The sequence below is a fragment of the Cervus canadensis genome, chromosome 12, assembly GCF_019320065.1.
Source record: "Cervus canadensis isolate Bull #8, Minnesota chromosome 12, ASM1932006v1, whole genome shotgun sequence".
NCBI lineage: Eukaryota > Metazoa > Chordata > Mammalia > Artiodactyla > Cervidae > Cervus > Cervus canadensis.
The window spans coordinates 7,601,773-7,628,760 of NC_057397.1; the positions used below are offsets into that span (position 1 = coordinate 7,601,773).

General features: G+C 46.1%; 2 protein-coding genes and 1 long non-coding RNA gene across 4 annotated transcripts in view; 1 reads left to right on the forward strand and 2 right to left on the reverse strand.

Moving 5' to 3' along the window:
* Window positions 1–335: 335 nt before the first annotated feature.
* On the reverse strand, window positions 336–8,460 carry LOC122451278. The gene is made up of 3 exons (XR_006272359.1): window positions 7,499–8,460; window positions 5,936–6,806; window positions 336–446 (listed from the first exon to the last, which is right to left on the reverse strand). It is a non-coding gene; the product is annotated as an uncharacterized LOC122451278 (long non-coding RNA).
* A 94-nt stretch (window positions 8,461–8,554) lies between these two features.
* CHRAC1 (chromatin accessibility complex subunit 1) lies at window positions 8,555–11,962 on the forward strand. The gene is made up of 3 exons (XM_043483982.1): window positions 8,555–8,821; window positions 10,627–10,753; window positions 11,339–11,962. The coding sequence occupies exons 1-3, from the start codon at window positions 8,675–8,677 to the stop codon at window positions 11,449–11,451; spliced, it is 387 nt and encodes a 128-aa protein (XP_043339917.1). The 5' UTR covers window positions 8,555–8,674; the 3' UTR covers window positions 11,452–11,962.
* Window positions 11,963–15,362: 3,400 nt separating this feature from the next.
* AGO2 (argonaute RISC catalytic component 2) overlaps window positions 15,363–26,988 on the reverse strand; it is a 91,711-nt gene continuing 80,085 nt past the window's right edge. For both annotated transcript variants that reach the window (XM_043483040.1, XM_043483039.1), the window contains one exon: window positions 15,363–26,988. In XM_043483040.1, coding sequence (XP_043338975.1) covers window positions 26,880–26,988 — 109 coding nt within the window. In that variant the 3' untranslated portion in view covers window positions 15,363–26,879.

The window sequence follows — 26,988 nt, forward strand, 5'->3', positions numbered from 1 at the left end:
GGGATCTGCCCCAGACACCCTGCGCTAGATCTGTGGGGTTATCTGGTGAAGGGGTCAAAGAAGCACACTCAGATGTGGTTAAAGTAGTCTTTTTTTTTTTTTTTTAAGTAGTCTTTTAAGGTCAGAGAGGCTCCAACTTAGCTAAGCAAAGTGATCAAGCCCCTCCCAGCTGTTGGAGTGAACACACACTGAATCCAGTTCAGTTCAGTCACCCAGTCACGTCCGACTCTTTGTGAACCCATGGACTGCAGCACGCCAGGATTACCTGTTCATCAGCAACTCCCAGAGCTTACTCAAACGCATGTCCATTGAGTCGGTGATGCCATCCAACCATTTCACCCTCTGTCATCCCCTTCTCCTGTATAGTGGGATTTTCTTTCTTTTCTTTTTTTTTAATTTCTAATAATGTCCTTTCACAGCCTTGAGAAATTTCATAGAAATAGCACCTGGAATAACAGCATATATTAAGAAACTGTGTTGATGATTATTTTTCATGTTTTGCTTAGACTAATAGACTTGTTACAACCCCCAAGGCCAGATCTAGAAGGGAGTATGACTGGGATCATGAAAGCATGGACCTTGGAACACCTGGTCGGCGTTAGGTATGATCACTGCCTACGCACTTGCTGATTGTTCCCAAGACTATCCCAGAAGGGAATGGCCTGGGGTAAAAACAAGGAGATCTGGACTGTGTCAATGTAGTGTCCTGGGAAAGATAGATCAAAGAAAGTTTTGTAGTCTGCAATCAGGAATAAAAGCTGGACTCAGAGTGGACTCTGCACCTCAGTCCAATAAGAGGCTGCAGGTCCCCTGACCCATTGCACCAGATTTCGTGTTCTGTTTTCATTCTCATCACTTGCTCCCGGACCTTTAGGGCAACACTCCTGCCTTCAATCTTTCCCAGTATCAGAGTCTTTTCCAATGAGTCAGTTCTCCAAAATATTGGAGGTTCAGCATCAGTCCTTCCAATAAATATTCAGGACTGATTTCCTTTAGGACTGACTGGTTTGATCTCTTTAGAGTCCAGGAGACTCTCAAGAGTCTTCTCCAACACCAGTTCAAAAGCATCAATTTTTTGGTGCTCAGCTTTCTTGATGGTCCATCTCTCACAGTTCAAGTAAACTCCAGGAGTTGGTGATGGATAGGGAAGCCTGGTGTGCTGCAGTCCATGGGGTCACAAACAGTTGGACAACAATGAGCGACTGAATTGAACTAAGTGAACTCTCACATCCATACATGACTTTGGAAAGACCCTAGCTTTGACTAGACAGATCTTTGTCAGCAAAGTAACGTCTCTGCTTTTTAATATGCTGTCTACGTTGATCATAGCTTTTCTTCCAAGGAGCAGGTGTCTTTTAATTTCATGGCTACAGTCACCATCTGCAGTGATTTTGGAGCCAAGAAAATAAAGTCTGTCACTGTTTCCATTGTTTCCCCATCTATTTGCCATGAAATGATGGGACCGGATGCCATCATCTTTTGTTTTTTTGAATGTTGAGTTTTAAGCCATTCTCCTTTCACTTTCATCAAGAGACTCTTCAGTTCCTCTTTGCTTTCTTCCATAAGGGTGGTGTCATCTGCATATCTGAGGTTACTGATATTTTGATTCCATCTTGAGCTTCATCCAGCCAAGCATCTCACATGATGTACTCTGCATGTAAGTTAAATAAGCAGGGTAACAATATACAGCCTTGACATACTCCTTTCCCGATTTGGAACCAGTCCATTGTTCTATTTCCAGTTCTTACTGTTGCTTCTTGACCTGCATACAGATTTTCAGAAGGCAGGTCAGGTGGCCTGGTATTCCCATCTCTTGAAGAATTTTCCAGTTTGTTGTGATCCACACAGTCAAAGGCTTTGGCATAGTCAATAAAGCAGAAGATGTTTTTCTGGAACTCTTTTGCTTTTTATATGATCCAATGGATGTTGGCAATTTGACCTCTGGTTCCTCTACCTTTTCTAAATCCAGCTTGAACATCTGGAAGTTCTCAGTTCACGTACTGTTGGAGCCTGGCTTGGAGAAGTTTGAGCATTACTTTGATAGCGTGTGAGATGAGTGCAACTGTGCAGTTTAAACATTCTTTGGCATTGCCTTTCTTTGGGATTGGAATGAAAACGGACCTTTTCCAGTACCATGGCCCCTGCTGAGTTTTCTAAATTTGCTGGCATGTTGAGTGCAGCACTTTCACAGCATCATCTTTTAATATTTGAAATAGCTCAGCTAGAATTCCATCACTTCCACTAACTTTGTTTGTAGTGATGCTTCTAAGGCCCACTTGACTTCACACTCCAGGATGTCTGGCTCTAGATGAATGATCACTCCATTGTGGTTATCTGGGTCATGAAGATGTTTTTTGTACAGTTCTTCTATGTATTCTTGTCACCTCTTCTTATTATCTTCTGCTTCTGTTAGGTCCATACCATTTCTGTCCTTTATTGTGCCCATTGTTGCATGAAATGTTCCCTTGGTATCTCTAATTTTCTTGAAGAGATCTCTAGTCTTTCCCATAATGTTGTTTTCCTCTGTTTCTTTTGTTTTCCTCTATTTCTTTGCATTGACCACTGAGGAAGGCTTTCTTATCCTCCTTGCTATTCTTTGGAACTCTACATTCAGAGAGGTATATCTTTCCCTTTCTCCTTTGCCTTTAGCATCTCTTCTATTCTCAGCTATTTGTAAGACTTCCTCAGACAACCATTTTGCCTTTTTGCATTTCTTTTTCTTGGGGATGGTCTTGATCACTGCCTCCTGTACAATATCACAAACCTCTGTTCATAGTTTTTCAGGCACTCTATCAGATCTAATCCTTTGTATCTGTTTATCACTTCCACTGTATAATCATAAGGGATTTGATTTAGATCATACCTGAATGATCTAGTGGTTTTCCCTACTTTCTTCAAGTCTGAATTTGGCAATAAGGAACTCATGATCTGAGCCACAGTCAGCTCCCAGTCTTGTTTTTGCTGACTGTATAGAGCTTCTCCATCTTCAGCTGCAAAGAATATAATCAATCTGATTTCCATATTGACCATCTGGTGATGTTCATGTGTAGAGTCATCTCTTGTGTTGTTGGAAGAGGGTGTTTGCTATGACCAGTGCATTCTCTTGGTGAAACTCCGTTAGCCTTTGCCCTGCATCATTTTGTACTCCAAGGCAAAACTTGCCTGTTACTCTAGGTATATCTTGACTTCCTACTTTTACATTCCACTCCCCTATGATGAAAAGGACATCTTTTTTGGTGTTAGTTCTAGAAGGTCTTATAGGTCATCATAGACTATTCAACTTCTTTGGCCTTAGTGATTGGGGCACAGACTTGAATTACTGTGATATTGAATGGTTTGCCTTGGAAGCAAACAGAGATCATTGTGTCATTTTTGAGACTGCACCCAAGTACTGCATTTCAGACTCTTATTGACTCTAAGGGTTACTCCATTTGTTCCAAAGAATTCTTGCCCACAGTAGTAGATTATAATGGTCATCTGAATTAAATTCACCATTCTGGTCCATTTTAGTTCACTTATTCCTGAAATGTTGATGTTCACTCCTGCCATCTCCATCTCTTGGACCACTTTCAATTTACCTTGATTCATGGACCTAACCTAATTTACTCTCTGGTAAATCAGTTACATTGATACATTCAGCCAAACCTACATTAATCTCTGTCCACCTGGACTGATGTCATAAGAATCCATTCCCCACACACTCCTCAAGTTTCCGATGATAAAAGCAGTGAGTATGCTGCAATTCTTTCATTGTGTCAACATCTCTGGGCTTTGCTGTTTCATCCTGGGCATGCTGGGATCTGACTCCAATTATGGCCTGGAGTTAATGAGAGGCGTGTCTTGAGAAGGGTCAGCGTCCCTGTTCCAGGTAAGCACAAGTAAGCTCGTTAAGAGGACTTCAAGGGGGTGAGGGAGGGGTGATCTCAGGCAGGCAGAGGGGCCATTTTCTCTGACAGAGGCTCAGAGGGGTGGGGGGGCTGGTTAAAGGGTTGCTAGTATCCTCCCAACTGTCCTTTCCTAAGTCTCAGGACCCTACTCTTCCCAATAAAGAGCCCAACTTCACAGAAAAGTCCAGGTGAACTTGTGACTTCAACTTCTGTGGTAATTTTGTCTCAGGTAAGACTACAGGCAGGTCTGACCTTTAGCCCCATCAGCCCTGAGCCTACAAAAGATCAGGAAAGGCTGAAGGCTTGCTCTGAGAGTTTACAGTCAGAGCTTCCAATTTTCTCTCTGAAATCTCCCCGTCTCAGGAAAAGCCCATCTCACAACGCTCCACCGCCTTGGGGCAGCCTTGCCTTCAGCGGGCTGTCCACCCAGGCAGTGGCAGGTGACAACCTAAATGACTGTTTGGCCAGTGCCTGCTGCCAGGCAGGTCATCTCTGCTCTAGCACAATCATATCATCAGCTCCAGATCCCCATTTCTGTGGGTCTGTTTCCTGTACCAACTACATATGTCTCAACGTTCAATCAGGAAAGCAGAAACTTCTTCAGCTATTTCAGACAGACAGGGATTTAAAGCCGAGAAATGACTTCGAGGGTGTGGAAGGGCATGTGCTGGAGCATGAGGGAGCTGCCGCTGAGATGCAGCTTGGAGATGAGGAAGCTGCTGCTGCCCCTGGCTGGGGGCCGGGCCAACACTCCCCCCTAGACTGCCCAAGGTGCTGCTGCAGAGTGGAACCCCACCCCACTGTGCGCAGTGCAGGTGACTCCCTGTAACCAACCCCCACCCCAAATCCCCGCATGCTGCCAACAACTTCACACAACCATAAACGATGCTTCCTCCTCCATCCGTGCTGCACCCTCGCACCTGGGTCTCCCAGAAGCCAGCTGGCGGGGGGTTCTGGGAAGCGTGGTTACCTAGCGCCCGGGGTACAGGGGCAGGTGCAGTGGGGAGGCAGCAGAAGCAGCGGGCACACCTGAGAGGCTGTGAGGATACATGGTAAACAAGAGCACCGACGACAGAATGATCTGCTAACTCATGTGTTGCTTCTCGTGCAGGGAAGTTCTGAGGATCTCAGATTCTTTCCTTCTCCCACTCGATTAGGTTCCAAGCTTGTTTCCTTTTTTACAAATGCTGGGCACATTCCCTCTTTCTGCAGATCTCTCTTTGCCTCACTCCTTACTTCTCAAAATGGCCAAATACAGCAACGTGTCCTGCCAATTCCACAACCTGAGCTTCTCACCCTCCTTTTCTCCTTGAATTATTCTGGCTCTTTTCATCCTCCAGATGCTTGCCACACTCCTTCCTAAACTTAACCCATCCTGCTGTCAAATATGCTGGAAGAGGAGAAACCTGATTAACAAACAGACAATACCTGCTAGAGAAACAAAACTGAAAAACGATGCCAGTCTGCTTCCTGTGTGGACCAGGGACCCTCATGGGTAGCCTGTTTGCAGAGGAAAGGCTTTCCTTTGGCTCTGACCTGAATCCTCAGGCTGAAACAGCACCTCCATCTCTGCTTGGCACAGGGCGTGGTGCCAGTCAGTCACCCCTCGGCAATCAGGATGAGCGTTTTAGTTGGGTCTGCTCCCTAGCTTCAAGGCTCTTCAGGCTCCCCACTGCTCTCAGAAAGCAAGCCGAGCTTCTCACCTGCCAGTGGAGTGGGTCCCACCTACCTGGCTCACCATGTCTCCTGCACTCTCTGCCTCACTTGCTAAGCTCCAGCCACAATGGCCTTTTTGTTCCTCAAATCTGCCAAGGCGTCTTCCAGCTCAGGTGTTTTCCCACACGTTATCCTGTGAGAGTGCTCCATTCCTACCTCCAAATCTGACCTCAGGGACTTCGCTGTTGGTCCAGAGGTTAAGGCTCCGCCCACCCAAAGCAGGGACCCCGAGTTAGATCTCTGGTTTGGGAACTAGAGCCCACAAGCCCCAGTTAGGATGGGGAGCGGCCAAACAAATAAACATTAAAAAAAAACAAAACAAAAAAACTGACCTCGTTTCATTTCTCAGAGACACCATGCCATCACTCTCATGGCATTTACCACAGGGGATGTTACTTTTCTTATCTTCCTTGTATTTGAAACCATGCTGTGAGAACAGGGACTAGAGCTGTCTTGCTCACTGCCTGTAGCTTTCCTCTGTGCCTAGAAGGGCCTGCCATGTACTGGGGGCTCTTCTCCAAGACCTGAGGTCACACTGTCCTTGGGTTCTCAGCTTTCTCCTTCCAGAGACAAAGCACGCAGCAGGTGCTAAGGTGGCTGGGTCATCACGGCTGAAGGGAGATGTGAAGACTTATGGCACTGCAGACTTCAGTAATCTGGGGCATCTGTGCTCTCTGGCTTCAGCTCCTCTCATTAAGATTGAAGGGCAGTGGTTTTCAGAGCCTACGAAACTTGCAGAAACACGCTCTGCAAAGTACACATTTTATGTTTTGTAATCATTGCCTAAGTGATAGGCAGAATTGAATCAAAAAGGTTAAACAAGGTACACTTTTAATCTTCCGGACCCCTTTCATGTGAATTTTGGAACTGAAGTTGATTTGGGGTGAAAGAACCTTGTAACAGGAACAGGGAAAAATTCCCACAGTAGTTTAGGCTTCTGCAGAGTGCTGCACAGTTGGCAAAGCACTTCCTCCTTCTCAGCTCCTTTGACACTCACGGCTGACCTGAGAGGGAGGCAGCACTGGATGGATGGGCGGATGGCTTTGATCTTTATGCACCAGGCATGTTCACACCTTTTAACAACCCAAGATGGGTGCGATTCTCCTGTTTCATCTTTGCAAATGAGGAAACAGTGGTTTGGAGACAGTCCTTTGTTGTGAGTGGAAAGACAAGTCTTACTCCACCTCCCAGCAGTATTCAATCCTGTTGAAACAGTATTTTTCAATTGGCTTTACAGACACATATAGTCTTGTTTTTTCTTTTACTCAATGGCCACTTTCGAGTTTCCTTTGCTGGATTTTTTTTCATCTCAAAATGTTGGGGTAACCCAGGTTATAGTCCTCAGATTTTTGTACTCTATCTACACTCTCCTCCCAGATACATTCATTCAAGTCCTTGGTTTTAATTATCACCTGGACAATCACTGCTCCAGCCTGAACTCCGGGCTGGAATAGCCAACTGGCCAGTCAACACTGCCACTAGTGTTTCAAGGAAATTGAGACTTAATTTGCTCTAAACCCACCCCTGCCAAATTTGCTCCTCCTGCAGGCTTCCCCAGATCAGTAAACAGTACCACCATTCTTTAACTCAATTCTTTTCACCACCATCCTTTCCCTTAGCAAGACCATGATGAAGTAAAATTTGTATTTTATGGCAAGACAAGGAAACAATTACATTTTAAATTCTGTTTGGGCCTCCTCCTTCTCTCCCTGACCTGTAGTGTGCACCTGCACTACATATTCACCACAGCTCCTCAAAGGCAGGAGTGCCTGCTCAACTGTGAAGATCAACTTTTTTTTTCCTTTCTTTTCATGCTAGCGATGGAGCTTCTTGTAAGAACACTGTGCTTTCTCGGCTCTTTAGGGGGTCACGTGACTTGCTTTGCACATGCTTACCTGGATTGTGTATCCTTGGTGAACTCTACGTAGAACATCAGTATGTCATTTTGATGTATAATCCTCTGTCTTGAAAATGTACCTGCTATGCCTTCAACTTCTAAAAGGTGTTAAGGACTCTCAGAGTTTCTGAGAATCTGCTTCTACTTTATAAACCTCTGGCTTGAATAAAATCCCTTTTTCTTCTTGATAGTTAATTGAATTTTCAGAGATTACCTGTTGGCTCTATCTTCAAATTAGGTCCCCCAAATCTACAACCTACTATTTCCACCACCTCTCTCCATCCCTGTAACAGCTTCTTACCTGAACTCTGCCTGCTTCCATTCTCACTCCTCTATGGCCTATTCACATACGGCCACCTGAATATTCCTTGCAAAACTTAAGTGGGGCCTCCCAACTCTTCTGGAAAGAATTCCATGATTTACAAGACTCTATCTGATCCGGCCCGTGGCTATTTCCTACCAGTCCTTACTCACGACAACTTCAGTCACATTAGCATTCAACTCCTCACTTGCAATCACCTTCAACTCTACAATCTCTTTGCCTCCACCTTTACAATCTCTCTATCCTTGCGACTGCTCTCTGGTCTATTCACGGTCAGCAGAGGCATCTTTCTGAAACTTAAGACATATCCCATCATCCCTCTGGTATCTTTCAACCACTTCCCATTTTTCTTAGAATAAAAACCAACAGGACCTAGCCCCCGGCTACCTCTCGGACTTCACCTAGCACACCTGCCTACACAGCGGTCATTTTGCGCTTCTTAAAAGGGTCGTCCCTCAGGGCCTCTGCCTTGTGGCTCCTTTAGCCGGCAGAGCGCTTTCTAATCAGTAGGGCTGTTTTCTCTCCTCACTGCCCAGCCTTTTCCCTTTTTGCCCCGGTTTCTCTCTTCCCACGCTGTTTTCCTTCACGGAATTTCTCAGCATCCCAAGGCCGAACCATCACCCACAGCCACCCCCGCCCAGCCGGAGCCTCAGGTCGCATTTCCGCCCCGCGCGCACAGCCGCGGGGGGAGCGCGGCATCACGGGATTTGTAGTCTGCCCCCACCGCCGCGCCACCCAACACTACAACTCCCACGGGGCAGTGGGACGTCGCTCCCCTACACCGACCGTGTAGGCCGGCCACCTTGCGGCTGGTAGGGGCTGCCGCCGCCGCCGCGGGGGCGGGGCGCAGAGATGGCGGACGTGGTCGTGGGCAAGGATAAGTGCGGGGAGCAGCGGTTGGTGTCGCTGCCCCTGTCCCGCATCCGGGTCATCATGAAGAGCTCCCCCGAAGTGTCCAGCATCAACCAGGAGGCGCTGGTGCTCACCGCCAAAGCCACGGTGAGGCGGGCCGTGCGGGGAGGAGTTGAGGAGCGGGGGACCGCGGTGGGGGCCGCCCGAAACCGTCGCGCCCCGCCCCGCCCACCGGGCCCTGCGAGCTGCCGTGTCCACTTCGGGCCCCTGCGCTGCCGCCCCTTTTCTTTTGAGGGTCGCCTCACGCCCCTCTCGCATCGAGCGCGCCCCAGCTCCCGCGCGCGCCCTTCGCCCCGCCCCCCGGTGCCGCTCCCGCCCTCCTTCGCGCGCCCGGCCGCCCTTTCTTTCCTCTCCCGCCCTCCTTCGCGCGCCAGGCCGCCCGCTCTTTCCGCTCCCGCCCTCCTTCGCGCCCTCGTCGCCACGCCCGTCCCGTTCCCGCCGTCCCTCGCGCGGGGGAGGTCTGGGCTGCGGCGCATAGGTGACTTTTGATGTCCCCTCCTCGAGCGTCACTGTACCAGGGGCCCCACAGCCCCTCCTTTTGCTGCTTCCGGTCTTTTTCGTGGCTTTGTGCCGCAGCTCCTTAAACGGTTCAGGGAGAGGGCCCGCGGCTTCCTCAGAACGTGCGGCCGGGCTTGGCCGCTTGCCCACGCTGTCCCGAGTCTCCTGGGCCAGTTGTTGTACAGTCGACGAGTCGTGTCCGACCCTTGGCGACCGCGTGGGCTGCGGGACCCCAGCCTTCACTAGCCCCCGTAGTTTCGTTGAGTCGGTGATGCCATCCAGCCATCTCTCGTCCCCTTCTTCTGCCTTCAGTCTTTCCCAGTATCAGGGTCTTTTGTAATAGAGTCGGCTCTTCGTCTCAGATGACCGAAGTATTGGAGCTTCATCTTTAGCATCAGTCCTTCCAGTGAATATTCAGGGTCGATTTCCTTTAGGATCGACTGGTTAGACCTTCTTGCTGTACAAGGGACTCTCTCAAGAGTCTTCTCCAACACCACAGTTGGAAAGCACAATTCTTTGATGCTTAGCTTTCTTTATGGTCCAACTCATATCCATACATGACTAGTGGAAAAACCATAGCTTTGACTGTAGGGACCCTGGGCCAGAATTGAAGTTTTAGCCCCCTCGTAGGCCCAAATAATTGTCTCTTGCTTTGGTCTAGGTAGGCCAGAACCTTCCTGTTCTTAACCCTTGGCCAGGTTTCTGCTTCACAGTCTTTAACTTTCCTTGGAATCCATTTTCCAGCCCTCTTAGTTGGGTAGACAGTGTCCCTAGGGTATGTTGGTCAAAGCTGTAGCTAAAGGAAGTAGGAAATTGAGTGGTTTTGGGGATGTTTGTACCATTTTATTCTATAGATATTAAGGAGTTAAGAGTTTTGCAGTTACTTCTTTAATCCCTTGCTAACTCAATTATATGGATTTAAAATAAAACAGAGAGGCTCATTTCAGATGGTTGCCTTAGGGAAGGTATCTGGGTGAAACAGGAAATTGATCATTTTTTACCTTCAGGTTGTTGACTTAGGGTTGTAGGGGGACCACCCTACACAATGTACATTGAATACACAATGTGTGTTCTTGAGCGAAGAGAATTTGTGGATGGTCTCTTGCCCGTCTTTAACTGTAGAGGTTGGGCATTAAACAGTTACGATTTATTGTTATATATTTTTTGTAAGTTAGAAATCTAAAATAAACTTTTAGGAAATCCCTGCTTTCCTGCCAACTTTAATTCAGCCTTACTCTCTTCCTGACCTCATATTTCTCCTTTCTCCTTTTATTTCTCCTATAATTTGATGAACCAAGATAATCTGCAATCATCTAAACTTAATGTAATTTAAAAATGAGGTCTGGTAGGTTTTCAAAGCACTCCTTTCATTTTACTTTTTCATTTTGTTTTAGGAACTCTTTGTTCAATATCTCGCCACGTATTCCTATAGACATGGCAGTGGAAAAGAAAAGAAAGCACTCACCTATAGTGACTTATCAAATACTGCGGAGGAGTCGGAAACTTTTCAGTTCCTTGCAGGTACTTCGCTTTTGAAACATTCTGGTCAAAAAATAGTAATTACAGCTTTTCCTGCGCTCTTTTTCTGCTTTCACTGAAATAGACATCTTGGTGCTTCCTCCAGGTGCCAGTTTACCTGGCACGGGACTAGAGGTTCAGTTTTGCCTGAGTGTTTGTAATGCGGTTTACCTAGAGCTCGAATTAACTTGGCATCCTGCAGAGGGTGTCTGGGCCAGCCGGGCAGGCCCCTCCCTCAGACTCCTCCTTACTTGGATGGGGAAACAAACTCATCGTTGTTGTCGCAGAACAAGCTGTGTGCACCACAGCTAAAAAGAGCTTAAGGTGGTCCTTGGGGCCAGCGTTGTGTCCGGTGGGTTGGACAGGGTTGCTTCCAGTGGTTATCAGCACAGAGAAAAGCATAGTTTGCAATCGGTGAAACAGAAACAGGTACTTAGCATTAGTCAGGAGGCAGTGCTAATTTCCTGCCATTTCACCCCAGAAGTGTAGTCTGAAATTTGTCTCCTCTTGGAACCTGTTTTAGAGGTCATAGCAGGGACTAGCACGTTTTGAAATTTGCATTGCTGACGTTAGTTTTATGTTTTTAAGATATATTACCAAAGAAGATTTTAGCTAGTAAATATCTGAAAATGCTTAAAGAGAAGAGAGGAGAGGAGGAGAACAACAAGGATGAGAGTGAGGACGACGAAGCGGAATCCTGACCCCGAAGATCAGCAGCGAGGACCCTCCGCATCAGCACCTTGGCTGTGAAGCGGCGTTCGTCTGTCCACCCTTCAGAGACTGCACAGACATCGTGTTCTTCCCTGGCTGAGACCGGGCCTAATGCACCTCTGCCATAAATAGCCAACAGGAAAGGAGCCCAGGCAGCAGCCTCTCTCCCCCAAGCTCACGCTGCAGCTGGAGTGGGAGGGGACTGCGAACAGACTATGAACCGGAAGGCACAGCCCGACTGCAGCGCTGAGCTCCAGAGGCAACGGGACTCTGCTTAACTTTCTAGTTTGAAGATAGATTTTCAAGAACTTGTAAAATACCAGTTGTGTAGATCCACATATGTATATTTTGAAATTAGTTCTGGTAAACAGCTAGATCCTGTTTTAGCTAAATATGTAGTCTGTAGGTAGGATTTTTGTATTTCAAGACAATCTGGCTTTGTATTCGTCCAACTACTGCATTTTTTTAAACTGTAAAATAAATTTTTCTTTTTTATTAAAAGCTGTATTTTTTTTTTTTACATTTTATTTTTAATTGGAGAATAATTACTTTACAGTATTGTGATGGTTTCTGCCATACATCAAGATGAATCAGGTATACATATGTTCCCTCCCTCTTAAACCTCCCTCCCACATCCCTCCCTATCCCACCCCTCTAGGTTGTCCCAGAACACCAGCTTTGGGTTTCCTCTTTCATACAGCAAATTCCCACTGTTTTACATATGGTAATGTGTATGTTTCAATGCTACTGTCTCAAATCATCCCACCTCCCTACCCCACATGTCCAAAAGCCTGTGTATGTCTGCATCTGCCTTGCTGCCCTGTAGATGGGTTCATCAGTACCATCTTTCTAGATTCCCTATATATGTGTTAATGTACAATGTTTCTCTTTCTCTTTCTGACTTACTTCACTCTTATAATAGGCTCTAGAAAATGCATTCCTTTTTATAGCTGAGTAATACTCCATTGTGTATATGTACCACAGCTCCTTTATCCATTCATCTGTCGATGGACATCTAGGTTGCTTCTGTGTCCTATCTTAAGTAGTGCTGCAGAGTGTTGGGGTGTATGTGTCATGGTTCCCTTAGCATATATGCCCAGTAGTGGGATTGCTGGGTCATATGGTAGTTTTATTCTTAGTTTTTTAAGGAATCTCCATACTATTCTGCATAGTGGCAATATCAGTTTTAATTCCCACCAACAGTGCAAGATGGTGCCCTTTTCTCCACACCCTCTCCAGCATTTATTGTTTGTAGACTTTTTCTGATCCGTGTGAGGTGATAACCTCATGGTAGTTCTGATTTAAAAGCTGTATATATTTTTATAGTAAAATGTGTTATGGAACTAGTTTTAGAATCGTCTATTACTTTTTTTTTTTTAATTAATTTAGTTTTGGCTGCCCTGATCTTTGTTGCTGTGCTTAGGCCTCCTCTGGCTGTGGCCAGGGGCCTACTCCTGGTTGCGGTCTGTGGGCTTCTCTTTGTGGTGACTTCTCTGCAGAGCAGGGCTCTAGGTGCATGGGCTCAGTAGCTATGGCTTACAGGGTTAGTTGCCCCGAGCCTTGTGGAAACTTCCCGGATCAATGATCGAACCTGGGTCTCCTGCATTGACTGGCCAACATGTGGGATCTTAGTTCCCCAACCAGGGGTCAAACCTGAGCCTTCTGCAGTGGAAGCATACAGTCTTAACCACTGAATAACTGGGGAAGTCCAAAAACAAGCACTTTCTAATATTTCTATTCTTGGAGAAAAATTTCATATCACATTATTAAATGAAATACAGTAAGAAATATTACCTCTGCCTAAGCATGTCTGTCTTAAAAAATTACAAAGCATTTTGTATTATTGAAGACCTCCATCATTTTTACTATTCCTTCATAGTAATTGTTTTTACTATCCACGAGAGAAAACCATAAGCCCTATTTCTATTCACATTGGGTATATTTTAGCTCTTGCCTTTTCAGTCTTTTTTTAAAATTGAGTTTGAAATTTCATCCAGTAAAATCATCCTTTAATGTCCATTCTGTTGGTCGTGTCAGCAGTCAATATATACAGAACGATTCCGTCACCCCAGATGTTCCTCTGTATCCCCTTGAAGTTAGTTCCTTCCCTTATCCCCAGGCAGTTGCTGCTGTTTTCTGTCCTTCTTGTTTTTAAATTTTATTGAAATATTTTAAAATCCACTTTTTAATGTACAGGGTTTTTTAAAAAAATAATTTATTTTTGGCTATGCTGGGTCTTCGTTCCTGCACAGGCTCTTCTCTGGCTGTGGCGAACGGGGGGCTAGCCTGCAGCTGCGGTGTGTGGACTTCTCATTGCAGTGGCTTCTTCTGTTGTGGAGCACAGGCTCTGGGCTGTTCGGGCTTCAGGAGCTGTGGCTCCCGGGCTCTAGCACAGGCTCAATAGTCGTGGCACATGGGCGTGTGGGACCCTCCTGGGCCAGGGGTCAGACCTGTGTCCCCTGCATTGGCAGGTGAATTCTTTAGCACGGAGCCCCCGGGGAAGCCCCAGTGTGCAGTCCAGAGCTCACAGAGGCAGGCATGTAACCGCCACCACCGAGGCACCGTGCTCCTCTCCTCCGCCCTGGCAGACTCCCCCCAGAGCGGGAGTCACAGACTTTTTCCAGAAAGGGCCACAGGGAAATACTTTTCAGTTTTGTGGGCTACAGGATCTCTCAGTCCTAGACAACTCTATTACTAGTTCAAAAGCAGCCACAGACAACATATAAAAGAATGAGCATGTCTGTACTTGAGAAAACTTTTCTTTATGGACACTGAAATTTAAATTTTGTATTATTTTCATGGGTCATGGAATCTTTTGACTTCTTTACAATCATTTAAGAATGTAAAAGTCAATATTATTAGTTTATATGCCATACAAAAACATAGCAGGCCACACTGGACCCACAGACCATGGTTTGCCCACTCATCTTTCCAGCATGTCATATAAATGGAATCATATAGTATGCAGGCTTTGAATCTTTATTTTTAGCCTAGTGCACTTGCAGGTATCAGCAGTCCATTCCTTTTTACTGCTGAGTAGGATTCCTTTGTATGGATGTACCATTTCTTTACCCATTCCACAGGTGAATGGGTAATTCGCAATTTGGGTTGCTTCCTGTTCTTTGTCCCCTCCCCGCCCCCCGCCCCCATTTTTTTTTTTCCTTTTTAAAAATCTGAAAAACTTTCTCTTGTCTCCCATTTTAATTGTTAGAAATAAAGCCCTATAAATATTTGGTACAGGTTTTGTGTGATTGTGATTTTTTGTTGTGATTACTGTTAATTAAAAATTTCTATGTTTATCTGAAATTTTACATTTTCTATAGTGAACGCATATTGTTTTTTTAAAAAAAACATTGTTCTTAAAAATCAAAAAATAGCTTTAAAACAAAAACTTTGGCCTGCTTTAGCTCAATGTCTATCCTAGGGATTCTCAGCTATTTTCCTGTTTTCTTAACCCCACCTTCCTTATTTCTTAACACGACATATTCTTTCCAGTACAGACAGAAGTCAGACAGCCCAGAGGGAGGCCACCAAGCAGAGGGTAAGTGACCCACTAGGCTCAGACCCCAGATATGGTCAGCTGTATCCCACACAACATGGAGCTCGGGTTCACACTTGATTGGGGTTTAGCTGAATGACTTTTTACTTCACCCTTTCTCATGGCTGCTAGAGTGGGAACACCCACCTCATCCTAGATACCACATTTGTTCCATCCAGTTCAATCCTAAGGCTTATATCCCCAGACTCCCAATTCTCAAGGGGCCCAACGTATAAAATAAGGCTGTAGGCTTCTGTCACCCAAGGCGTGCTTCTACCTCAGAAGCCTGGAATCTTAACCTGTGTTAATCTTAATCTTAACAAATAAACACATGAGTAACAGAAGGTCTTTGGGAGAGGCAGCTGTAAATACAAGGAATTTTATTTTATTTTTTTTGCTGACATACTATGAGGCAAAACAAAATTGACACCATACAAAATAACTTTATAAAATATCATTCACATCATATTTTATCAGATTTACAGCATTCTGTGCATGTTAAAGGTTATGTAAGGAGGTGAAAAAAACACTATGCCAAACTTTTTAGTATTAGTTTATATACACACAATAAGAAACAAAAACAAATAACTGTTAGGTTTTCCATGGATTTATTGCAAAAATAGTGCAAACTACTTAATCTAGTAAGCTGTAAAACAAACTCGAAAGGACCCAGCTAAGCTTAAACACCACAATAGATGCTCAGTGTCTCAGCCTTTAGCTTTCTTCACCAGTTTAATCTTTGTCAATTAAGACCACTCCCCGTCTGTTCAGTTTAGGGTGAGTGCCGGGAACAGAGAAGTGTCAAGACCGGCTCTTCAGAGCCCAGATGGACGCGGCTGCCTAGCGCCAGCAATACCTTTAGGATCATGCTACTTTACTCAATGGCAAGTTTATGAGGTCTGTGTTGAAAACATTAAGATGCCATGATGTTTAAGTCTGACCTTAGAAGTAAGTCATCCAACCTCTTGGTGATATGGAGAAAAGAATTAAGAAAGCAGCATGAACAGAAAGGATTGGAAACATTATTGTCTGCTTATAAACATGGTATCCTTTTTCTCAGGTGTATTTGGGTAAAGTATAATCTCCTGGTGGGCAACCTTTGAACCAGATATTGCAGTAAGTTTAAAAAAAAAAAAAAAAAAGGCTACTGTAACCCTACAAGAGTAACTTTAAGATCTCTTCAACAGCCTGTTGGGGTCCAAAAAGCATATATCTAAACAAAAAAAAATAAGAGCAGAACAAAATGCTACATATACAAGCTAAAGAAACAAAATGCAGCATATTCAGGTTTTTTCTTGAGGTACCTATATAAATTTAATCACCTGCCCCAAAGTACTCTTGTTAGGTAAAAACAAAATGCTTACTGGTGAGCCAATTGCAGGGCATGTATTATTATTGAGAAAGTGCAACAACGCTGATCTTTACATGCAGCATACTAAAGGATGATTTACTCTTTACAAAATATAGCTTACATATTGACCTGATGGAAGTTTAAAAATTAAAAAACATTTAACTAGAATCATCCCAATTTTTTTTTGAGATCCTGCAGCAAAAAGCCTCCCAAATCAACCTTCAGAGTTTTGCCACTAAGGAATGTTGGTTCTCTTGTAAAATTCAGAGATCTCTTTAAAATAGTAAAACTATATACTACAGGAAAGATCCCTAATTTTTATTTCTTATTGGTATAAAATCAAATTCTTAAGACTCCAAAATATTGTGTTACCTCCAAAGAATTAAAAAAGATTGCCATAGTAGGAAAAGTCTAGACTTGTAAACTGCCAAATATAAAAGCATGGAAAGTCATCGATCTCCTATCTTATTTTCTCACCTGCCAGAAAGCTTTTCTAACTCACAGAAATCCTGGGGTGCTGCGCAGCACCCCTGCTCGCCTCCCCCACCGCCCAGGGCTCTCCCTTCCTCTGTCGATGGCTATCCGCACCCCCACCAGGAGGTCGGGAGAGACTAAATCGACAACAGTCCATCCGTTACTTATGAAATGAACTAGTAAAATATGCCTGGGGCGGGGGTGGGGGGGCACGCGTGATGAAAGAAGCAAGGACAAGAGTGTGTGTGAGCTGTTTTGGCCGCCCCTTCATTGGCACAGAAAATGAAGTGATAGCTACAAATATATGCATAGAAGAGTTTGAAATTTGCTTGTAAAATGTCATATTTGCTCTTGGGCCTAATTTTTTCTTTTCACAAGAGGGCAGTTGGGATTCCAGTATGTGTTAGTAGTTAGCTGGGGTGATCTCTCAGATTCCATGGCCAATTGGGCTTTTTCTCCCACGTACAATATAAAATATTTAATTTCATACTGATTTTTTCAATGTATTAGGATTAAACACGAAAGGCACAAAATAAATAAAAATATTATTAAATAAACGGAAATTATGTTTTCAAGCTTTGTGTGGAGTTATATATGTCACTGTTTTGTTACTTTTTCCAATTTAGTTTGACAGGCTTAGTAAATAGCACCCAACTGTTTAACTGAGGTAGATCCACATTGTAAAGAAAGCTGGGTCCCCTCCATTTTATGTCTAAATTTAAGATGCTTTTACAAAAACAAAAACCCATTTAATCGTAAGCAGAAGCAATGACAGGTGGCACTACCTGAAGAAAGCTTAGAACATGAGCAGGTCTGCAAAGATTAATACCCAAATCATACTCTCCATCAGCCATAAAAACATCTCAAACTGGAGGGAAAAAAAAAAATCAAACATTTAAAAATAACCCTGACAAAGTCTCAAGACTTTCAGAACAGGTCTTTGACCGACTGCCACAGAAATGCACAGTGGTCCGTTTTCACCAAGCAACGGCAGCAGCCAGACCAGACAGCGAGCGAGAGCGCTGTATCAGTGAGAGTTCCCTTTGTAACTCCGGAGAAGAGACTTGTTGAATGAAGATATAGCATCTTGATCTGAACAGTTTAAACTCATTCTGCCTAATATTTTTGCATACTCTGAAACTTACAAATTTAATATCCGATTAAGGCTTAATTTAAAGTGGCATTACCACCTAGCATCATGCAAGCATGGAACATCCTCAGAACACACAGAATGGTATTAAACTAAAAGACAAGGACAGGAAGCCTCAGAAGCGTATTTAGTAGGTACTATAATTTCATATTTAATTTTACAAATCATGTAGCAAATGAAAAGTCATACAGAGGCCAATGCATATAAACACTAGTTTATACAGGAACTGTCCATTTACACAACAGCAATGCACGGTCTCTATACTGCAAGCACAAGACACTGCCACGTAGACCCACCACACAGGTAGACGCGTCCGCAGACAGTACGCACAGTACCACCTGAAATGAGGCCCTTTAGCTGCTCAGCTTCTTAGAAAACAGTAAACTTTACATGGTCATATACATTTTGATTCAAAATGTCTTTCTAAAATTTTTTTTTTTTTGCGGGAGGGGGGTGGGAAATTAAGGGGAAAGATCTACCTATGGAACTTTTGAATTCATTTTTGGTTTTTTCAATTATTTTATAAAAATAAAATAAAACTAGAAAAGTTGATAAAACTCAGGGTTAAAAACCCCTCAATACATATTAGGTAAGCAATCTAAAGTGTACCAGAGGTAAGAAAAAATCTGGATTTAGACACTACATTCTTATGTTTAATGAGTAATTAGCCACTTTGCTGCACAGAAACTCACAATTATTCCCTTAAAACTCTTTAAAAAAGTAAAAACTCACTTGCCTCTATAATTACAAAACATGAGTTGATACCTTGAACAACTACATTTAAAATCCACGATCAAACTCAGGAGGCGACGTTCAGTTCAGTGCTAAACCGCAGACTTCCCAGGATTCTAGTCACATGTGCATCTGGCTTTGAAGAGGAACCCAAGGTCATTGCCGTCCAGCCCCCTGCTGGCTGGCGCCTCGGCCTTCCAGGAGGGAGGGTGAGGGGAGAGGAGAGGACCAAGGGTGGCCACCAAGAAGGCTTTTTAAGTTTAAATAACATTGGGTCATTTCCCCCACTTAAAACCATCCACTGACAGAGAAGGGTGGCTTTTAACTGGACCATCAGCCAAGATATCTGCTCAACTCAATACCTGGCTTGGAAAAGTCAGAGCTAAAACCTACATCTTCGAGGTGGCAGAGCCTGAGTCCTGCGTGCAGGGCTCCAGCTGACACCACTCCCCGCATGTTACAAACCACCACAAAGAAGACTCCGGCGCCTGAGACGCACCTGACCTCCGAGTCTCCACACGCATCTCACAAAGACACAGTGCCGGCTCCAATTCCTTCCTGAAAACAGTCTCATTCCGTTACACTCAACATTCTCGATGAGTGAATGAGAACAAAACCCCCAGGGTGGCCGGTGGTCACGGTCAGTGCCTGACTGAGAGAGAGGTCTTGTGGACAGATGTGCTCAGGCCCTGGGAGGAGGCCCCAGCCAGAACCCAGCGGTTCCTGCAGGGGGCCATCCATGGGAGCCAAGGAGCAGAGGCAGCTTCAAGAGCAGAGGGCCAGCTTCCTTCCAACAACGACGCAGCCCTGATGCGATTCCGAAAGGACGCTGAGGATTGGACATGAAAGGCACAGAGGCCGAGATGGGGTCTCCAGAGCGTGCTCCACTTGGCACCACAGAGGCCAGGGAGGCCTGGGCACCACCTGCCTCCTGGGCCAGAGGGGCTGCCCTCGCCCACACCTAGGGTTGTTGCCAGCATCTCCAGAGCACAGAGGAGCCCAGAGGAGCCCAGCGCTCCCCACATGAGTGCCCAGTTTTGTCAAGTCGATCCTGGGATTGACTTCCAGGTCTGAGGACCTTGAAGATTCCAGAAGTTCTGAATGAGGTTGGCCTGAACATGAGGTTCCCAGAGACACATGGGGTTGGGATAGTCAGTATTTGGTGTTTTAGCTTTAACTCTGAACTACTCACATCCAAGCAAGTTGTAACTAGCCTCCTCTGACTGTCTGAGGGTGAGGACTCAGCCCTCAGTCACACCATCAGGGCCATCTAAGGTCTAACACACTGCATTTCTCACAGCAACCAGTAAGACAGAAACATGTTAACAAAAGCACCAATAATCTTCTTCAGTTCCCTCATCTTTAGTGACCTTTCAGGAGCGCAAAGGTGGCGAAGAGGGAGGAGGCCCACGTTGGGGCCCCAGGGGGCCACCAGAAAACCCTGCCTGCAATTCCGGCTGCAAACCGAGTCACTGAAGAAGAGCCCAGCAGCTCTGGGCTGAAGCAGGTTGGTGGATGTGGCGGGCACCCCCCACGTCCACACCCCTTGGGGTGGTCTATGTCTACAGGACAGCGCGACTGCAGAACTGCACATTCTTAAGACTGCAAAGGGCACTTGGCGCTCTGGGCATTATAGCACAGCATGTGGCGTTAAAGGCAAGGGCTTCCTCCTAATGGTGCCCCTGGAATCTCTCTGGGCCAAAGTCAAGGTTGAGGTGTGTCCAGAGGAGCTCGGAGCCGCCACCTCCCACCCAGACGCCTGTCCCTCCAGACTTCAAAGCAAATGCTCACCTTCTGAAGATGAGAACACGAGGAACCTAAAGAAAAGATGCGAAGGAGCAGAAGGTGAGCCTGATAGTCCCACATCAGCGTGTGGGCACAGCACATTTCTGACAGCAAAGTGGTAAATCACACAGGCTGCCAAGCTCTCCCAGGCCAGCCGCCCCGCAGGGGGCGTCCAGTCCGGGGCGCCGGCAGCGGGAACGGCCGCCCATTCAGGATGCTACCGCCCTGGCCCCTGTGCTCCTCTCAGACAAAGGGTCTTGGATTTGAACAGAATATTTTGCTTTTGAACCTTGGCTCGTTTTAAAGTATGGAGTGAGAGCACTCAAGGGTTCCCAAGTCAGAGGTCAATGACACCTGCACTGCATTTTGAAACCATGCAGCTACTGTAGAAGAACTATTTGCACGAGAGTTGGTGTTTAAGCACCTTTGTGATTTTACAGAGTGTACAAAAAGGGAGGAGAGAGAAGGAGCCACTTTCAACCCATTCATAAGTAAAGCAGGAAAGAAAAAGTGCTTCCTTATATCAAACAGGACAGGGAAATGCCAGGACAGCAGGTCCCTTCCGGGTCCCGCTGCCCGAGGCCCCGCTCCCGAGGGCGGCGCAGAAGGGCCCTCGCGCGTCCTTCCTGCCGGCCACTGAGGGTCCCAGCACGTCGGAGCTGGGCAGCCCTGAGGAGCCCCTGGTCCACCCGGACAGCCGGGTGGGGGGAGGGGACTGCCCGTGGGTCACAGTATGGCACGCAATGTTCAAGCCAGAACTGAACAGAGAGATGTTCACGATTCTGTTTATTCAGGCAACATTTTGGCTATTTTCAGTGTGGACAGCTACGCTTAAAAGCAAACATGAATCTATTGAGAATTCAGAGGTAGCCTTTATCTGCGTTTATTTATTTTTAAACTAAAAGGTACTTACGAGAAACCACCTTCTGTAGTGATATGGCTAAGCCAATACATTCACTTTAGACAACAAAATGGCAAAACATCCAAAAAAAAAGCATTAAGTGAAGGCGCCGAGATGGCGTCAACATGACGGGAACACACACTCAGGTGACTGGCTGGCGTGGGTGTAAAAGCTCCTTTGTGTGTCTGCGACTGGGGAGCCTGCCCACAAGTGGAATCACACGCTGGGCTGGAGCCCCCACTTCTCATCTGGCCAACGCGCGAGGCCCAGAGGAACGGACAGCACTGGGGCTCAGGTCTGCCTGGCATCTGTGGATTAAGCCACAAATGACAGTTCTGACGCAACAGCAACCTCAAGGCTTTCAAATGACGGCTGACCAAAGAGAAGCAAGAGGGACCCTGACTCGCTAGTAACATTGGCCGTTCAGACACTTCCTCTCTGAGCTGTCAAATGCTGGACGGAGGTAGAAGCACATGCTTTAGGGAGTCATGGCAAATAACAAGGAATTAAACAGACCAGAAGTATTCAAGGGATTTAGAACTAATCCTCTTAGAATTAAATCTTCAGACTGCAAGGAGGGAGCACATTCTCCTTCCGATAGACCACAGACTTCCTTCCAGAAAAAGACGGCAAAGAGGCTAATTTGTCCTTCATGAATGGTCAACACACGCGCGCGCACACAGACAGACACACACACGCACACACACAGACACGGCTGCAGAGGGGGAAGGGCAGCGGGCAGCCCACACAGCTCTAACACATAATACTGAAAACCATGGCAGAGTCACCAAAACAAAGCAACATGTTGTTTCACACCATTTCTGCTATCCTAAATCTATTTACAATCATTTCAAACAAGTACAGCAGATGCAAAGTTGGACATAATAAAAAGGAAGCTGTCAAAAAATCAGTGCAATTATTTTGAGTTGAAAATTTTCCTTACAAAAAGTCAGCATGTGTGTGTAACACGGACAGCCCTATTACACAGTCACACGTGCACTGTGTCTACACTGAGAAACGTCACTGCAGCCGCGACTGCTGGCACGGCAGCTAGAGAGAATATTCTTGGTTGCTTTGGGGGAGGGCTTTAAATATAAATAAGGTATCTGCATTCTGAAAGTGAGGTGTATGAACACTGAGGAAGTTTCTATTTATTTGTACATTCCTTTTCTCATGAGCGTGAGAGATGAGTTAGAGAGAGGTCACAGGGAAATTCTATGGCTTGTCCGGGCCACTGGGATTGTCCACTGTCTGGATTATGTCAGCTTCTAAAGCTCCTCCTAATGGAACTGCCTTAGGTGTAGGAAAATGCCCATGAAAAAATCCTTTGAACTGTCCAACAGATCAAAGTCCCACTCAAGGATTCCGTCAGATCCCGAGGGACGGCTGCATGAAATGAGCCAAGCGCTTGCCTGGCACCGAGCGGCCAAGAGAAGCTGCCCCGGCCTCCAGAGCCTCCTCAAGGCAGTCTGGTCTCCCCACTGCAGGACGCTTGGCTGGCCTACCCTTAACGTATTGTATCAAATATATAATCTGCCTGAAAAACTGCCTTGTAAAAATAAAATTTAAATCACCCTGCAGATCAATGCAAAATTACACCGCTGCATATATAAGAAAAACAATTCATCCAGAAAAATTACATTTGTGGCTTTCAAAAATAAATCATCCAGCAAACTCGAAGGTAAACATCAGGTAATTTATAAAAGTTGGGGGAAATAATTTCTATCATATTCACCAGGTACCACATGCACGGTAATATCCATTGTCAGGCAAATCAAACCAGAGCAGAAAGGGAAAAAAAAAATAAATAGCAACATTTGCATTTAACAACAATAAGAGTAACGTACAATATACATCAATACCCCCCCCCACAGCCCCGCTGTAGTAATTGAACTTGAACTGTGTCTTTTAAGGAGCGCACGCTGGGGTAAACCTCAGTCACAGCACTTCACACAGCACACAGAGGTCACTCCACCTCCGACCAGCCCTCCCGGGGAAGCCCGCAGAGCGGCCAGGGGTCTCTTGTGGTTCCAGGGCGCAAACACCCGAGCACGGAGTGTGAGAATGCTGCCAAAAAGCAACACCATCTTGAAAAGAGGCAGACCCGAAAACGTAGCATCAAATGTGTCTGCAAAGACTTTCTGAAGCAGAAAACCAAAACCCAAACACTCCCTTTCTAAAGGTACAGGTATGCATTTTATAAAATGTGTCTGAACCGGGGACATCTGAGCTTATCAAAGGAAGTACACCAACAGCAGGATGGCATCTCAGCAGGGCCAGGGGGCTCTCCTCACGGCGACCAACACCGCTCCCTGGGTTTCTTTCATCACTCAGCAATCAGGGCGAGAGCCCGTCCAACAGACTAGGAAGTGGTGAAGACAGGGGCCTACGTTAACTTTTCTCTGGGTGAATGTTACCAAATACATTAGGAAGAGTACCAGGATAAGAATCTAATTGAGACACCTCTTCTAAAGAGATAAGATAAATCCCAGTTTTCCTTTGAAATGAATCCAGATCTCTGCATCACAATTTTCACATTCAGTTTGCTTAAAGCAAGGCACACCTTCCTTAACAGTGGGGTGGGGCAAAGCCAGCGAGCAGACACCTCTGCAACCTGCACGGACCTCAGGAAACCCTTCAAACACGGGCGGAGTCCCGAGGTGCCCGGAGCCCCTCTCGGGCCAGCCTCAAGGTCACTCTTGGGGGGGGGTGGGTGGGCACGACCTGCTCAGACAGGCAGGGGTCCTTCTCGGCTTCCACGCGAGCAGGGCTTGGACTCACTCTACTGTACTCTGAGGTTTCATGCTGTCTCAAAACTTATCCTAATAGTGGGGGGATTGGTAGGAATTTGGGAAAACACTTCTTTACCTGAGAAATTGTAACTACAGCCATTTCAATTCTGAACCATCAGACACGCACAAAGGTATGTAGCTACCTCAGCTGGAGACGTCTGGTTTATGAATGCTCTTAAGTAGTAAAAGTTTTATAAAACAAGCCTAGGGCTATAAAAAGTACCCGTCTCAAAGTACTTTGGCCCTCTAGAAAGAAAACTTTTCTTCAAAATGATTTTTTTTTTTTTAAGAATTTAGGTCTCATTTTCTGCCAGCCTGTAGTCTTCCCCAGCACATTAGCTCAGAAGACGTCTTCCTGCATTTCCCAAAGGAGTGCCTGGGGGAGCATCCTCTCCAGAAGGTTCTAGATCAGAGGTTCTCAGACTCCAGGCAGCCCAAGCCCCCAGCTGATGGCGACAAACTCAATGCCCAGCCCCCACCCTGGAGACTCTGACTCGGCAGCGAGCGTGGGAGACTGAATTTTTTTTTACCACTACCGCCCCGACCCCCCAAGATCCTGTTGCAAGTGGTAAAAACATACCTTGGAGACACAGTTCTACATGATACTGAACATGGCTGAAAACTAACCTCATTGAAGACTTTAAAAGTGTTTTAGTGAGAAGATTCCCTCCTTCGCTTGAATGCTCCCAGTAATTTAAGCCAAGAGTGGACTGTACTGGTGTCCCTCAGAATAAGAGAAAGTGCCACTTGATAATAAAATGACAGGGAATTGCAACATTTCTTTGAGCAGAGGCTTCTGTCATTTAAAAAGAAAAAAAAAAAGGTACAGCAAGAAGAGACTAATGCCATTAATAAGACACCCACATTGTGCGTGCACACATACACCACTCTGAGTATATATTGACACAAATAATAGTCATCCCTTTGTCGCTGCCCCCAAAATCCAGGCCAAGCGTCCCGCACAGCGTGTCCCCGCCCCTCCTGGCCCCTCAGAGCCCCCACACAAGACGGAGGCAGGCACTCACCCCAGCAGGAGACACCCCAGCGCCAGAGGCCAGTGTTAGGCCTGGATGGGCAGGGCCATCGGCAGGGCCTGAGGGAACCTACAGACGTGAATCAGCACCAGGGAAGGCTCGCCTCCTCCCTGGACTCTGCACTGAACGTGGATTTGATTTCTGTACCAACAGCCTACGAGGACAGAAAGCCCCCCTAGCACAACGGAGCTCATGAGCTGTCCACAGTACTAACTACTCTTAGTGCAACGGTTTCTTGATTGGCGAACCCACGTCTGGGGCCAGGATGCAAATCCTAGCAGAAGGGCCTGCCTCTCCCGCCACTCTGCCATCAGCCACCCGCCGAGGGCAGCGCTCCTTCGCAGACCACTGGCCTCACGTCCGGCAGAGGGCCACCACCGACAGCCTTCTCCAGTTTCAGTGCATAGATCCTATGACGCTTGGCTAACAAAACACACGCAGATGGATGTGCACGCTGCTACACGGACTCGCTCCCGGGAGTGGAAGGACACATACATTCCATTTGTGCTTAATCGTCTGCACGACACACAAGGGTGAGGGGGCGGGGAAGGGGCGTGACTGCCAGGAGCACACCGGGGCCCCCGGAGGGCCAGGCTGTGCACTCAACGCGTGGGGGCGGGCCACGGGCACGCGGAGTCAACCGCATACTCCTGCCCTTCAGCACTGAGAACCACAGGGGGTGGTCCAGGCTTCAGGACACTCTTGATATGCTGAACAGATCACAAGAAGCACCCCGTAGTCAATAAAATGAAAAACAGCATCTACCTACCACATTAATACTGCAAACCAGATATATATATTTTTTCTCTTACATTAAAGACATAACAGTGAAAAAGGATTGTACTGTATTTATCACCACAGACCCGTATTCTTTAGAAACTTTGGAAAATAAATGTCACAGTCCTATGGGACAAATCTTATGATTAGACTGTCGGCATATTGTCTTTTTTCTTTTTTTAAATAATTATTTATTAAAATGGCACTTGTCTGCCAATCTCTCTGGACCTGTAAATGTTATAAACACACACGGCCCATCTTCTGCCACCATGTCCTCCTTCGAGCTGCGTGGAAGGCGGCCGGTGGCAGAACGAGAGACGCCGGGCGTCTCGCCTGGCCCCTGCCCTCGGGTCCCGGACAGCTGGTGGGAGCCAGGTCAGGAGTGCGTCGGCGTCACTCTGAAACAAACTTTAGTGACAACGTCAGAAGGTTCAAGGCTTTAAAACCACAGCGTGTTTTGTGTTGCTTTCACTCTCATAGAACGTTCACAGCTAGTTTGAGCCCATCAATTTCATAGAGAATCATGTGTTAAAAACAAGTAAATTAAATGACCAAATAAATTAAAAATGTTTTAAAGCCCTGAGTTCATAAACTGGTTTTAGGAAATTTTTAGGAAACACGGGACTCTACTTCAATAAGCAGCTTATAAGATTTTGGCAAACCATATTTCCTACGACAATGGGGGTCTCATACAGGTCTGCAGTTCAAAATCCAAGTTTGAAGTCTGGGACGGAAGGCATTCTGGAAAACGGAGAATCTACTAAAATGGATGACGTGTCATGTTCGATGCTGGCTGTCACGGAAGGGCTGGGCATTGGTTGGTCTGAGTGTAGCTGGTCTCATGTGAATCCCACTCGGTACACAATCGTAAACACTGGAACATGTCAAGCAAAGTACATGGTGCGCAGCGTGTCCTGGTGGACCTGCACGGCCTTTGCCAACGCCTGATGGTCGCGTCCGTTACTCTGCCCGGAGGTGTGGCTTCCTTCAGCA